Genomic DNA, 15100 nt, shown 5'->3' on the forward strand with positions numbered 1-15100 from the left:
ACTTACGGCCCGCGGGCTGGATGCATTATGCGCAGGCCACATCTACTCCACTTCCGCGAATGGAAAAAACATCAAGTGACGACAACGTGAGTTTGAAACCCATGATGTAGATTCTTATTTAATAATAAATGTATTGCCCCTCCTTTTCAAACATTAGTTTTCTAAAGGTAGCTCATTATACCAAGGGTTCTATAAATTCTGTTAGGACCATTGAATAAAAGTAGGGTGTGCCAAAATTCATATTTATAACAGAGTATTTTAAGGGTTCATATTCTGAGAAAAAAAATAACAGAATTTAAATGGATGTATTAGATGAGGGCTGTCAAACTCCCAGCCCATGGGCCAAATGCCTCACGCACTGGCCATGCCCACACCCGGTTTAGCGAAGGGAGAGAAAGTCCTAATACGTCACATGACGCCACCGTGACATGAGTGACACCACTGTATTAGGTAATTGTACAGAAGTATTACCTTATAAACATGGCAATTCAGTAGATTTCAAGGAAATGTATCATATTTATTATTTATTCAATCATACCATTGACTGATCACGCTGCAGCTTGGCTCTGTATTCTCTTTCAAAGAAGATGAAGGATTGTAGAAAACAATCCTTGATGAAACGGTGTTGCCTATAGGGCTTCAGTGGGGCTTGCCTTCTCTGTATGGCATCTGATTTATGAAACAGCCTCTCTCTCCCCAGAGATACAGATGGCCCCAATCTAATTGGGCCTTCAGAGAAATAGTGAAGACTTGGATTTTCTCCCAGGTACTGAATCCAGTGGTGGAGTAAATGAAAGAGATGGTAGACAAATGATTGCAAGTTTTATTGGACGCTTGTCGTCTTTTTAATGTACGGTACTATATTCTGTTACTGCAAAGTATTCCTTTTGGTAGACAGGCAGCTAGCTATATGTCTGCTTATATAGTTTGCTTAATAAATAAGTAATAAAACATACAACTAAGGGATACACCCCAAAACCTTTCTGTAGACAGTCCCCAAATGTTCCTTTCATATATTTATAAAATATTAGAATACTGATCGTACTTTCTCTGTTGATTCAGATTTCAATTGTTGCCTTAATATACAGTCAAAACGTACACAACAGTAAATGTAGAATCATTTTAATCACATGCCATGATCACTGTACATTAATGGGTAAATTCCTTAGGGCAGTTAGAGGATTTAAATACATCTGGGATCTCACTATCAAGCTTGGAAATTATTTTGTAAATTGGTTTTTTTCCAGGAAGGATCCAAATCCCGCCCTGCTCTGACAGCCTTAAAGAACTCCTGAAGGGTTAAACTGGCAACATCCAAGAAACCATCAGGAACCTATGAAGACAGAATGAAAAGTTTAGGAGAAGTTTATTAATTTGACACCTGCATGATCAATGATCAGCCTCGTTTTAGCAAAGCTATTGCACTGCGGTGTTTGCTAGAAACTACCTATGTTCCCCAAGTTACCATTAATTTTATACCATAATTGATAAATTGTCAATTCATGGTCCTAAAACCATCTACCTCTATCTATGGTTTAATATCAGAATTGAATCCTGCCAAGCAGGGACTTATCCATTAAGAGTATCTTATTAAATTATTCCATTATGTATTGTTTTGTACCTGTTCTCTAAAAAACTTTATATGGTTCACAATTTAAAAACATCAGTATAAATATCCATCAGAATAACAAAAACACACTTAATTTTAAGCTCCTCCTTAACAAAATGTGACAAAGGAATGGAGTATGCATGGGACTGTGCATTCAATCAATGTTCCCTCTAAGCTGCGCACCTGCGCGGCCGCGCAGATAACAAGGAAACGCCGCGCGGTGTTTTTTAATATCTTAAAATGTGAGTGAAAATATCCCCCTCCCTCCCTTCTCTCTGTCTGCACCGAACTCTCTCTTCCATGATTGGTGAAATCAAGGAAGATTCTGCCCGGAGACCGATGACGTTGCCGAATGGAGAATTCCCATTGGTCCTATAGGGCTTTATTGGTTCCTGGGAAAACGTGATTCGCTGGTTGTAGCCTGCTTTTCTCTGCATATCTGGGGTTTCTAAGGCATTGCATTGTCTGAAGCCCCGTTCTGGACTGGGCAATCTTTCTGCGATCCCTTCGCTTTGGGGAGAGAGGGAACTAGCGTGGAATTGGACTGTCTGAGCCAAAGGGGTCCACGCGATCTTGAGAGTGGACTTTTGAGCAGTACCAATCCTTTCCACTCTTTCTTTTTCCTTTCTGTCCTTCTTCTATCTTCCTTTCCTTTTCATTTTTTCCTTTCATTTCTCCTTTCCTTTCATTTTTCCTTTCCTTCTTTTCCATTTCCTTTCCCTTTTCCTTTCCTTCTTTTCCATTTTCTTCCTTTCTCTCTCTTTTCCTTTCCTTTCTCCTTTCCTTTCTCTTTTCCTTTCCTTTCTCCTTTCCTTTCCTTTTTCCTTTCTCTTTTCCTTTACTTCTTTTCCATTTCCTTTCCTTTCTCCTTATCTCTTTTCCTTTCCTTTTTCCTTTCCTTTTCCTTCTTTGCCATTTCCTTTCCTTTCCCCTTTCCTTTCTCTTTTCCTTTTGTTTCTCTTTTCCCTTCTTTTTTCTTTTCCCTTCCCTTTCCCTCCCTTCTTCATCCTTTCCTTTCTTCTTTCCCATTTCCTTTCCTCCTTTTCCATTTCCTTTCCTTTTTCCTTTCCTTTCTCTTTCCTTTCCTTTTTCCTTTCCTTCTTTTCCATTTCCTTTTCTTTTTCCTTTCCTTTTCCCTTCCCTTTCCCTCCCTTCTTCTTCCTTTCCTTTCTACTTTCCCATTTCCTTTCCTTTTTCCTTTCCTTCTTTTCCATTTCCTTTCCTTTGTCTTTTCCATTCCTTTCCCTTTCCTTATTTCCTTTTCCTTTTTCTTTTCCCTTCCCTTTCCCTCCCTTCTTCATCCTTTCCTTTCTTCTTTCCCATTTCCTTTCCTCCTTTTCCATTTCCTTTCCTTTTTCCTTTCCTTTCTCTTTCCTTTCCTTTTTCCTTTCCTTCTTTTCCATTTCCTTTTCCATTTCCTTTCCTTTTCTTCTTTCCCATTTCCTTTCCTTTCCCTCCCCCTCCCTTCCCTTCCTTCCTTCCTTTCTGGGGATCTGAGGGAGAGGGAGGGGACCCTTTTCCTCCTTGCCCCCCCTCCCCAACATCTGCTCTGATGCCAATTATGGGTAAAAAAAATCAGGTGCTCAGGCATGAAAATGTGCCACTCAAAACACTATATTTTTCCGCACACACTGAAAAAAAATTAGAGGGAACATTGCATTCAATAGTAGCAGAACTATCACAGAGAAGACTGTATATGTATGAACAACTACTCAAGTACTTACACTGCATGATGTTATAATTTAAGCAGCTATTGTTGTTACTTCATTAAATGTATTTGGAATATAAACTTCTGTTATTATTAGATAATTCAGGTAGTATTTTAACACTTTAAGTCTCTAAATAGTAGGATCAGAATGTAACCAGTATCACCATTTTTTGAGATGCAGGGCTGTGGTACAGCTTCCTCAATTTGTTTCACAATAAATAATAATTAAGCTAAGGTGATCTTTCTGGTATTCTGATCTGAAGAGATTGTGGGTTATGTTTTTTCTATGCTATTCAAACATAATCTCACCTCAAAATCATTCCCTTTGTTGTAATGGACATTGAGGATCTGGAAGAGAGCACAGTCCCTGGTAACAATAAGATCACCGAGTTCTGTAATTCCTTCCAAGAGAGCTTGCCTTGCAAATTTTTCCATCTGGATGTAATAAAATTCACGGAAATTGCTAAACCACTTGATGAGCTGGGAGGTGATACAGCGAGTAAACTGTTTAAAAAGTTAACACAGCATTATATGCGAACTTCTGTTTTCTCTGGACACTACGTTGTATTATGTCTGTGTATGTGCTTCCTCCAAAAACATTCCCTAGCAGTGGTGGGATTTATAATAATTTAACAACCGGTTCTCTGCCCTAATGATTTCTTCCAACAACTAGTTCACCAAACTGCTCAGAAAGTTAACAACTGGCTCTCCCGAAGTGGTGCGAACTGGCTGAATCCCACCACTGTATATAGGTAGTCCTTGCATAATGAAGTAACTGGAACTGGAATTTCCATTACTAAGAAACACAGTAGTAAAGTATGATGTCACGTGATTGTGCACTTATTGACAGAAATTCCAGCACTTTGGCTTGCTGTCGTTAAGCAAATCACTCTGGATTGTCACCACTTGAAACTTTCTGCTGGCTTCCCTATTGAATTTGTGTATAAGAAGCTGAGAGAGATGGTTGCACACAGCGATCACATGACCACACAATGCTGCAATGTCATAATCATGAGAAAGTTGCAATCACGAGGGATATTGCAGCAGTCAGAACTTCAAGGTCATAAGTACCACTTCGTTGGTGTTAATATACAGTAGTTCAATAGTTTCTGAACAAGTGGTCATTAGGTAAACATCATGTGTACAGTGTCAATCTGCAAGGATTTTGTACACAGCTGGGCATAATATGATTGGTACTTAATTTTTGCATCATCTTTGCTTCCCTTTCCAGTTTTCACAAGCATCCATGCTCTGCCAAGTGGGATTTTGGAGAATCTGTTATACGTGAGCAATGAAATACATGAAGTTAAGCTTACCTGTATATCTGGAAAATAAGCTTTCAACAGGGAAGATGTGGGATAGCGCGAGAAGAAGAACATGAGTTTAGCCTTTTTCAGATGGCCTGGGGTCAAAGCTTCCTGGATTTAATCTGGAGTCAAGGAAAAAATATTTGCCCAACTTGGGGCTGTACAGCTATATAAATGCATAGGACAGGATCAGTGGTGGGTTTCCATTTTTTTTACTACCAGTTCGCTCATGCGTGCGATGCTTCTGTGCATGCATAGAAGCGTCCAGGCAGGTGGGCGGAGCCTCCCGCCACCGCCACTACCGGTTGGCCCAATATGGGCCGAAGCGGGAGCAACCTACATCTGGACAGGATGTGTAGCACCAATAGGAGAGATTTTCAGTGTGACAAGGATGAGAGAGAGAAAAATGCGTTCAGATAACGCCACAGCGAAATACACTAAAGAATCCTTCAATCTATTCTTTCACCAGAAAAATCAGGGGAAAGCGCGAACGCAGTCCCCCACTACCACAAATTATGCAGTCGAGTTTCCCGCATTTGGGGAAATCGCAGGGGTCAGCACACCCGAAGTGCAATGGATGAGCCTCACCCTGGGAAAACCTCCTTCATGATCAAGGTGTCTCCCCTGCCAGGTAAGTATGCTTTGCTTTGCGCTGGGACCCGCTCCCACCATCGCGCCACTCACTTCAGCTCACGGTGGCCCATTGTACGTCGCCCAGTTCCTCCACAGCACGCTTTTCGCACATGGAAACATGCTGAGAACACCGCGAGCGGAGGCCGTGGGAGACACACACACTCGCGATCCTCCGTGCGCCGCGCTTGTCGCTTTCCCACAATGCCCGGCACCGGGGCCTCATCTGCATAAGGCCCGCGGAGCTCCTCCCCTTTCTCGGCCCTTCGCCGCATGGACGTTCTGCGCTGGGCGGTGCCTGGCTCGTCCGGCTTTCTGCGGAGGCGAGTAGCGGGGCGGGGGGTGACGCTGATAGTGCTCAACCGCAGCCTCCGAGTCTTGGCGTCTCTTCGCCCGCCGGTTTCATTTTTCAGTGTTTGGCGGCTGAATTATGATTCAATTCATTTACATTATGACAGTATCGCTACTTGCCGATTTCCAATGGCAGCCACTGGAAGGCACAGCGCTCACTCTTTCTAATCTTCTTTATAATCCAATCCTTCGTTTGGATTCACTGGGATGAATTGACCAAATCGCAGCCTACATAAATCTCATGCCCAGTTTTCTACAGTTAGAAATAACTGCACATTCAGAATTTCTAGGGCCATTATAATCTTTCCTTGGTTCACAATGGGCACAGTGCCCAGCCGCAGCCTCCAAGTCTTGGTGTCTGTCCGCCCGCCCACTTCTTGACCTTTTCGGGGACTCTGCTGATTTTTACCAGAGCCGTCACTGGTTTTAACGGTGCTACCCTTCCTGCCTTGTTTCAGTTAACCGGATGTATACCCTGGACGGCTGAAATGTTGATCAATTAAGGCGAGGAAAAAAAGCTCCTCGGAGTAGGTGTGATGGGATGGAAGTGCGAAGCCAGTTGGAGAAGTTATTCCGTGCATATCCCCCTGGGAAGGAGTGGCATTAAGAGACTGCAGACAAGCCCACTCTTGTCCTGAAATGTAGCCTCGGGGTGCAGTTATTTAATAAAGCATTTTCATCTTTGAACAGATATGGACAATTTCCCAGTGTTTCCTTAAATATGACTTAGGCCTGTGCGTTTCAAATATAAACTCCCTCGTTGTGAGAGATTGCTTTATTACTTAACGCCTTGTAGGTTATCTGCAAGTCCTCATAGAAGAGTGGTGGTGGTGGTGGTGGGGCAGGCCATATGCATGGAACTGGTGTTGGAAGAAATGCCCTTCTGGGTTCGGCTCCAAGTGGGGAAAAAGAAACTGGAGACATGGAGGCTGCTTGGAAAGATGGTTTTAATGGTGGACAGGACCACATGGCCTGAACAGAAAAGGTGACCACATGCTTCAATGTTGGTGGAGAAGAAGAGAAGGGAAGAGAAGAGAGTGAAGAAGGGCTTGCAGGGCTTTTTATAATCTGTTCTGCCCCACCTATCTGTTTCCTGTTCCTGTGTAAGAAATGTATTCTGATTGGTTGCCAGACTCCCATGGGCCCGGGCAAGGGCAACCCTCTAGGCTGAGTTTTGAATCCAGGTTTGATTGAGTTCAGATGCCATGTGGTCAGTTGAGTAAAGGCTTATATTATCATGCCTTCATTCCCATCCCCCTGGAGCTGAAGGGGAGAACTCTTTATTATGTAAAGTGGACTAGCTTGGCCTTCTTAATGGCCCATTGATAAAGTGAGGATGGACAGGAAGCTGCAGGAATTTACTGTGTGTTTAAAATGTGTTTCTCCCTTTTTCACATCCAGGAAAATATAATATTCTGCCTTTTCAATATTTCCTAGGATATTTCATTTCTCTGGGAGAGGGCTGGGTGATAACTTCCAACACTGGCAAAGTGAATCCCTGGGAAGTTCCCTTCCTCCGCTTTTCTTATAGACAAGCCTGGGCAGCAGAAGGTGGAGTAAAACTGGCTGGCCACCTCTTTGCTAACCAAGGAGGAATTCCACTCCTGACAATGGTGGTGGAGAATTTCCTATGGGTATTACTAGAACAACTCTTGCCTGTTTCAGCAAACATTGCTGTCCTTCAGTTGGGGCATTTTATTTATTATTTATATGAGTCTTGACAACTTATCCTGTGAGCACTTTTGTTTTCTCTTCCTGACATCATCTGCTATCAAGGCAAAGTCACCCGCCCAGGGGAGTTCTGTATTGGCTGCTGCTGAAATAGGAACCGAGCTATTCCCAGGTTGCACATCATTTCATTTCATTTAATGGATTTCTAAGGCTGCTCACTTGGATGATTTATGAAGGGTTCAGCCTATCACAAAAGTCAACGTTTAAAACAATAACCCTGCTGGGAAGAATAAATCAGACCTGTTGCACTGATGCTGGTGCTTATCAGGACCACGCATAAAAGTACTGTATTTTTCAGACTATAAGATGCACCGGTGTATAAGACACATCAAGATTTTGAAGATGTGTGTAAGAAAAAAAAAGTTTTTGTCCTCTCTGGCCTCCAGGAACACTGCAGGCTTCAGCAAGGCTTGGGGAAGGCAAAAATGCCCCCATTTTTGTAAATAATTGGTGGAAAATGGGCCATTTTTCACAAATATGAAGGCATTTTCTCCATCCCCCAGCCCTGCAGAGTGCTTCAGGGGGCTGGGGAAAGGGAAAAACATCTGTTTTTGCGAAAAACAGCCCATTTTCGGGAGGCCAAAAATGGCTGTATTCAGTGTATAAGATGCACCAACTATTTCCATGCTCTTGGGGGGGGGGAGAGAAAGGTGCGTCTTATACTCCAAAAGTATGGTAACTCAGAGCCTGCTTGAGTTCTCCATTTTCTTGAAAGCCAGAAGGGTTTGGCAACATTGATTGTGATGGTGGATACATATCCCATCAACACCTAAGATACAAGCAAAGTGTTATAAATCACTAATATAGCAATATAGGCAATGGAGTGTCAGGCCCAAACCTCTCCTCCTTACTATTTAAATTATGAATTAATTCGCAATTTGATAGGCTATTTGATTCAAAGTTTTGTTCTCTTTAATAACTGGATTGTCTTTAATACCTGGATTGAAGCTGTTTTACTTTCTATGTAAAAGAATCCAGGTCTTTCCCCACTTGCATCTAACAATGGCACAAACTAGCAGTTCCTGGCAGATGCCTGCTTCATTTATGGGTTCCCTCTGCCATTCTTTATGCAGTCAAGTCTCCAATATTTGTCACACATTTTGGGTAATGAAATGATTCAGATTTCATAGAAGAGACAGAAATAACAAAAACAACTGTTCAAAAATTTGATTCAGAGTTTTGATTAGAAGTTGTTTGAAACTGAATAACATGCCTCCAAGTGATCTAGGGTTTAGCTAAGTGATAACCTATGGCAGTGATGGCGAACCTATGGCACGCCTGCCACATGTGGCACGTGGAGCCATTTGTCAGGGCACGCGAGGCACTGCGCTGTCAGCTGGCCAGTGCGCATGCGCGCGCTGGCCAGCTAAGTTCACCCTTTCTTAAAGCCATTTTTCACCCTCCCCAGGCTCTAGGGGCTTTATAGGAGCCTGGGGAGGGCGAAAAGAGCCTCCCCTGCCCCCCGGAGGCCCTCCGGAGGCTTCCTGAGCTTCCCTGAAGCCTCCAGAGCACAAAAAACTGGCCCTACGGGCAAACTGGAAGTTCAGGAACAGACGTCCTGTTTGCTCGGAGGGTCGTTTTGACTGCTCCGGAGGCTTCAGGTAAGCCTCTTGAAGGTCCCTGAAGCCTTTGGAGCGCTTAAAACGACCCTCCGAGCAAACCGGAAGTGACTTCCGGTTTGCTCGGAGGGTAGTTTTGACTGCTTCGGAGGCTTCAGGGAAGCCTCCTGAAGGTCCCGGAAGCCTCCGGAGGGCTTCCGTGGGATGGGGGAGGCTGTTTTCGCCCTCCCCATGCTCCTATAAAGCCTCTGGAGCCTGGGGAGGGCGAAAAAAGCATGCAAAAATGGAGGGGGGGTTCACCCCTGTAGTCCTTGCATGTGCACTGGAGGTCACGCATTGCATTATGGGTGTGGCACACCTGCACACGACCCTCCTGCGCCCCCCCTTATGGCAGCGAGCCAAAAAAGGTTTGCCATTGCTGACCTATGGTGAGAGTGAGATAGAATTACCATATTGGACTATAAGACGCACCGGTGTATAAGATGCACCAAGATTTCAAAGAGGTAGATAAGAATTTTTTTTGTCCTCTCTGGTCCCAGGAGCACTCTGCAGGCTTCAGCAGGGATGGGGGAAGGCAAAAACATCCCCCTTTTTCTGAAAATCAGGCACTGTTTTTCGCAAAAATGAGCTGTTTTTTGCAAAAATGGAGGCATTTTTGCCTTCCCCCAGCTCTGCTGAAGTCTGCAGAGTGCTGTTGAGGCTGGGGAAAGGCAAAAATATCTCCATTTCTGTGAAAAATGTCACATTTTTCACCAAAATGGGATGCAGGGGCGTGGTTTCGGGAGGCCAAAAAATGGCTGTATTTGGTATATAAGACGCACCAACATTTCAACACTCATTTAGGGTGGGGGGGGGAAGGTGCATCTTATACTCCGAAAAATATGGTAAGTCTCCCTTAATTACGTAAGTGTTAAAGTAGTATTTATTTATTTAGCAGGGTTTATTCTGATGCTATTCAAAAGGCAGTTTTACAGAATGTGAAATCTGTTAGGCTTTGTGTCACTTGGTTAATCCAGTGTCTGGCAACAGGATATATTGGCAATGGAGACAACACATTTCTTGCCGACCTAGTTTTCTCCTTGCTCAAGGACAAGCAGAAGCATTTTGACTCAGATTGTTGAAGCCTTTTGGGCATGCTTGTTCTGATTCAGTTTGGAAATTTGAATCAAACTGGCATGATTTGACAAAATGAATTGGTACATTTGGCTTTTTGAACCAAATTGAGATTCAGTTTAATTGTCTTAATAGGTACCAAGTGGAAATTTTCTCTTTGTATGCTGCCAATATTAGAAGACTGTGCATTGTTATGGATTAATTGATTGTCATTAATTTGAGAAAATAAATCCCATAACCACTACCATGTCTGGTCTATACATAACAACAAATATATTTCAAATATTTTTATTTTTTTTAATATAATGTATGCTTAACCAACATATAGTCTTACAAAATTTTACTACATTAAAAAAAAGTACATGAAGAATACTATAGTGTGGATCAACTTGCATTCTTATGGTCATGGTCTCCAATTCTCAGGAGACTACAGGTATTGTCAAGAATTCTTCATTGAGTTCCACAGAAATACAATGTTAACTTACAATTCAGCAAGAAGCTTTCAAAAATAATGTCAGTTACTTCATTTAAATAGCTATCAGTTTCCTGTACATAAAAAAACATTCCTCCCGGGAAATATTGCAGAACTACAGGTTTTAAACAACCATCTTGAAGGTGGATCTAGGACAACTTCCCAGGCCAGCTTAGCACGGTAGCTCACCACTACCAAATCGCCACAAGACAACTCCATATGGCCAACTTGCTGTGGGCAGCTGCTGGAGGGATTGCTGGCAAGTGGATTGGCAGAGTACAGAGGGGTGATTGGGGGCTTCCCATTTCCATAACTCCCACCTGCCTCCAAACTCCAGGTCAAAAAAGCCAGAGATGGAAGCGGTGGGTGGGGTGGGCAGCAGGGAGGGGGTGGCAACAAGGGGCATCCCATTTTCACACATCCCACGCTGCCACCATTCCTGGCCTCTCTGGCCCAGAGTTTGGCATGGTGGTAGCCGGGGTTGTGAAAATGGGATGCCCCTGGCTACCGGCACCTGCCTGTCCCACCCACTGCTGCTGCAGTCCCTGACCTTTTTGGCCTGGAGCTCAGCAGGGATGGCGATGGTGTGAAAATGGAAAGCCCCTGGCTGCTGCCACTATTCTGTGCTCTGCCCACCAGCTCACTTGCCTGCCAGGTTCTGCCTCCGGCCCTCTGCAGTGAATAGTCCCTGTGGGGAGTTGGCCACGTGGAGTTGTCCTGCAGTGACCTAGGGCCAATGAGTTGGTAGACGAGACTTGGTGGTGAGCTGGCTGTGTCAAGTTGTCTCATTCCGCTTGCAGGTATTCCATATCACATATTGCAAGGGATTCACTACATCATGTTCTCCCTTTTACGTTGTCAAGTTTTATGCAACAACCAAAGCTTTCTGAATTCGTAATAGAAACAAATGGATTTGTAGAAAAAGCAACTTCCCTTTGACGGAAGTGTTGCCACATTCATTTTTATTTTTAAAGGAGTTAAGTGAATCAGATATTAATTTTTCAAATACACTAAATATAATCAGTTGGTTTCAGGAAGAAAAAATGCATCACCCAATAAATTAGTAATTTATAAACTGCTTTTTTAAAAAATAACAATTGGGATATGGTTAACTAAAGCAAAATCAACACGTTCCAGTTAAACATTTTTCATTTAAATAATAAATTAAGAAATTCCTAGTTTTTCAATTTATGCATGCAAAGTAGTTGCTGTAATGTTTACCTTCAGCAATCATGTTCTGAATTTTAACTGTTGGGAATCAGCTCTCTAGTCACTGTGTACAAGGATGGATGTTCAAAGCTTGAAAATCATTCATTATTGCAGAGGCATGTATTGGTCTCAGCTGATATTTCAGGAACCATAATTGCGTTAGCTGATAGATGGTATCTGGTTGGACATTTCAGGACTTACCTGTATGTCAATATTTTGAGATCAGTTATTTTCAGACCTACAGCGTACATCCCACATGGATTTTGCTTGTGTAGGGATTTTACTAGCAGCACTTTTGGAAAGAATAGATGAATTAGTATGGTATTTTCAATTATCATAACATGGATTTAAGCCTTTTCAAGTATCAGTATTATCTCATCTTTGGTTGGAAGTAACTATGTCACTTGAGTTAGAATTCTATGCAAGGTTCCACGCAAAATTACATGGACAATGAAATAATCCACACTCCAGACAGTTTTATATTCTACAAAGTTTAATACAATTTACAACATATACAATACTGAAATGTCATTATATATTATATTAACATTTGTTGGCATGTGAAAAAACACATGTTATCTTTTCCTGAACTATATGACTTTTATTTTTATTTATTGAATTTATATATTCATGACTAAAAGGGACGCGGTGGCTTAGTGGCTAAGACGCTGAGCTTGTCGATCAGAGAGGTCAGCAGTTTGAATCCCTAGCGCTGCATAATAGAATGAGCTCCTGTTATTTGTCCCAGCTTCTGCCAACCTATTTGGCTCCTATTTGGAATGAACAGGGTTCCGTGCGCCTTCGGCGTTGAGTCATGTTGGCCACATGACTTCAGAGACGTCTTCAGACAGCGCTGGCTCTTCGGCTTTGAAACGGAGATGAGCACCGCCCCCTAGAGCCAGAAACGACTAGCACATATATTCGAGGGGAACCTTTACCTTTACTTTATTTTCATGACTGGGTGGCTTATAATTAAAGCATAAACTACCAAAATATTTAAGAAATAGCCATAAAACATTAAAAGCAACTAAACAATTAAAGGCCATACAGTGCAATACTTTTAAAGGAGTGTCTGAAACTGAAAAGTAAATCTATTACTTCACTAAAGTGCATCACCATGTCTCAGGTAAACAAAATAAAACATAACATGGAAGTACAGTTTTAAAACTGCATTTAACCATACAGACCAGATATAAAAATAGTAATAGGCACCACATTGTATATCAGCCTATCTGTAGCCATTTGGAAATGTGTGAAGCATAAGGTAGAAACGTCTTGAGTGTCTTGGAGCTAAGCCATTAGAAGATTAGATTAAAATGGGCTTTTTAAAGTGTGATTAGGAATATAAAGGAAATTAATAAATGAAGCACAATGGTTACATGTTTCAGGTAAGTCTGATAATTCAACAGACCTGCCTAAAGCATTTTGTACAGGACATACAATTGTTTCATAACTTGAAAATTATAAAGAGCAAAAAAAGGTTAATTTGCATGAATTAAAAAATGTCCATTCTTACATAATAGAACCAAGTTGCATGATAAAAATAATTAACATGCATAAAATGGAACAGAGTGACCAAGTCTTAGGACAAAACAATGCTTACCTTTAGAATAGTATTGTGATAGATGATTTCTAAACAGCTGCAGTGGAATTAAGAGTCTTGTAACATCCATGGAAATTTATTGTTCTCTAGAGAGAAAGTTTGTGAGAATCAACATAGGATCTACCGGATTTAGTTTTATTCCCTGTACAAAATAATGAAATTCATTGGAGAACCTCATTCTCTTTCTCACGTGCACCCATACAGAACTAGAATGAATGAATGAAGCAAGCAGATACAAACAAGTAATATAAATGATTATAATGTAAACAACATAATTAAACTACAAAATATAATAATAAATCGATCAATAAAAAGATTAATCACCGAAGAGAACTATAAATCCTCGTACCAACAGGTTAGATTTTTTGTAAACTTACCAAATGCACACAGTATGTACTAAAAATATGAATTTGAGGAAGAGACATTAGCAAAGTCATTATTTTCCATTTCTATGTGAAGTGAATTTTTTTTTCTCCTTCAGGAGTTATTACATCATAAGATGCAGAATACTGAGTAAATGATTATTTTTGCATTTGTTGGTTGGAAGGCAGGAGAGAAAGAATGCAAATTGATCCATGGAGTCCCCTGCCTACTTTCAGCATTCAGAAGTTGCAAGAGCAAAGAAAACTCTGTGAATGATCTCCATGAACATTGTGTGTGTGTGTGTGTATTAATTTACCTTTATGATCTGATATTTCTACTCAGAGTGATTGTCAAATGACCTGTCCTTCTGGGAGCGACAACGTAATTGTTTCAGTGGTCTGTCTTAAATAGAAAGAAGCATGTCCTTCCTAGACCCGATGAAATACTAGTCCTTCATGCCAATATGAGTCTTCCAAGTATGGCCTTGACCCAGATGTTATATTGAATCGAGTCCTTTATCACGAACATCACTTCTTGGTCTAGGTAAGATTTGTTGCTGTCCACTACTTTTGCAGGGTAGTGCAGCCCATTGAGATGGCCAATTCCAAGTGAACTGAGATGGATCCACTAGAACACTTTGGAACTTTTGTAGTGATCTGGCAGACAGTTCTGTTGAGCACACCTGGTAGCTTCCTGGAAATGGAACACATTTTACATGATTATATTGCTAATCTTCCTCCATTGACCAGAGATGTCTTGATTTACTGAGAGATGAAACCATAGAAACATTGAATTACTTGTGGAGGAAGAGAAACATGAATACGGACCAAGTACAGCAATTAGTTTATATGTGAACCTAGAGAATGGTGGTAAAAGCAGCAGTGTGTTCTTTTTCTCTGATCTTATTGAATCACTCTGTTGTCACCCAGTGACACTATTTATTGGTGCCCAATTCCCATCGGAGAAAGATGATCAGAAAAAACTGCTGCCAACTCCTACAAGTGGTTATTACAACACTTCGCCAATAAGGTTGCTCTTATATACATAGTTTTTGTCTCTTCCTGGAGTTTGAAGCACAGCCTGAAGAATGTGGAACTTTTTCTATATCAATCCCTGCCCTTCCTCCTGAAGTTCAGCAGGCCTCTACCTCCCTGGCCTTCTAAAAAACATTGAAGACCTGGCTTTTCCCCCTGGAGTAGGTTGAAGTGGATGAAAAGTTACTATGAAGAACTGTATGTCAGAAGTTCAACTTTGGTGCAATATTTTTAATGTTTATGGTTTTAATCAGAGGTGAAATGCTCTGAAGTCTGCTACTGGTTCACTTTGTACTCATGTGCTAAGAAGCCTTTTCTGAGTCTGCAAAGGTAAGTAGAACAGCGAGGGGGGGGTGGAACCTGCTGTGCCACACGATTTAGATTAGCTAGAAAGTAGGATAAATTGCCCTG

The 15100-nt window shown here is 41.7% G+C and overlaps 1 protein-coding gene across 1 annotated transcript; it reads right to left on the reverse strand.

Annotated features, from left to right (window-relative positions):
* Positions 1-823: 823 nt before the first annotated feature.
* LOC309386586 (prospero homeobox protein 2-like) lies at positions 824-10901 on the reverse strand (the record flags this gene model as incomplete). Its single annotated transcript, XM_081942146.1, is given in 6 exon segments — positions 824-1242; positions 1244-1333; positions 3627-3821; positions 4634-4735; positions 5458-5677; positions 10801-10901. Coding segments are annotated over 6 exon segments (801 nt in total). The 3' UTR covers positions 824-1149.
* Positions 10902-15100: the final 4199 nt, after the last annotated feature.

Source organism: Natrix helvetica (assembly GCF_964273705.1).
Source record: "Natrix helvetica genome assembly, chromosome: 1".
In the NCBI taxonomy this organism is placed as follows: domain Eukaryota; kingdom Metazoa; phylum Chordata; class Lepidosauria; order Squamata; family Natricidae; genus Natrix; species Natrix helvetica.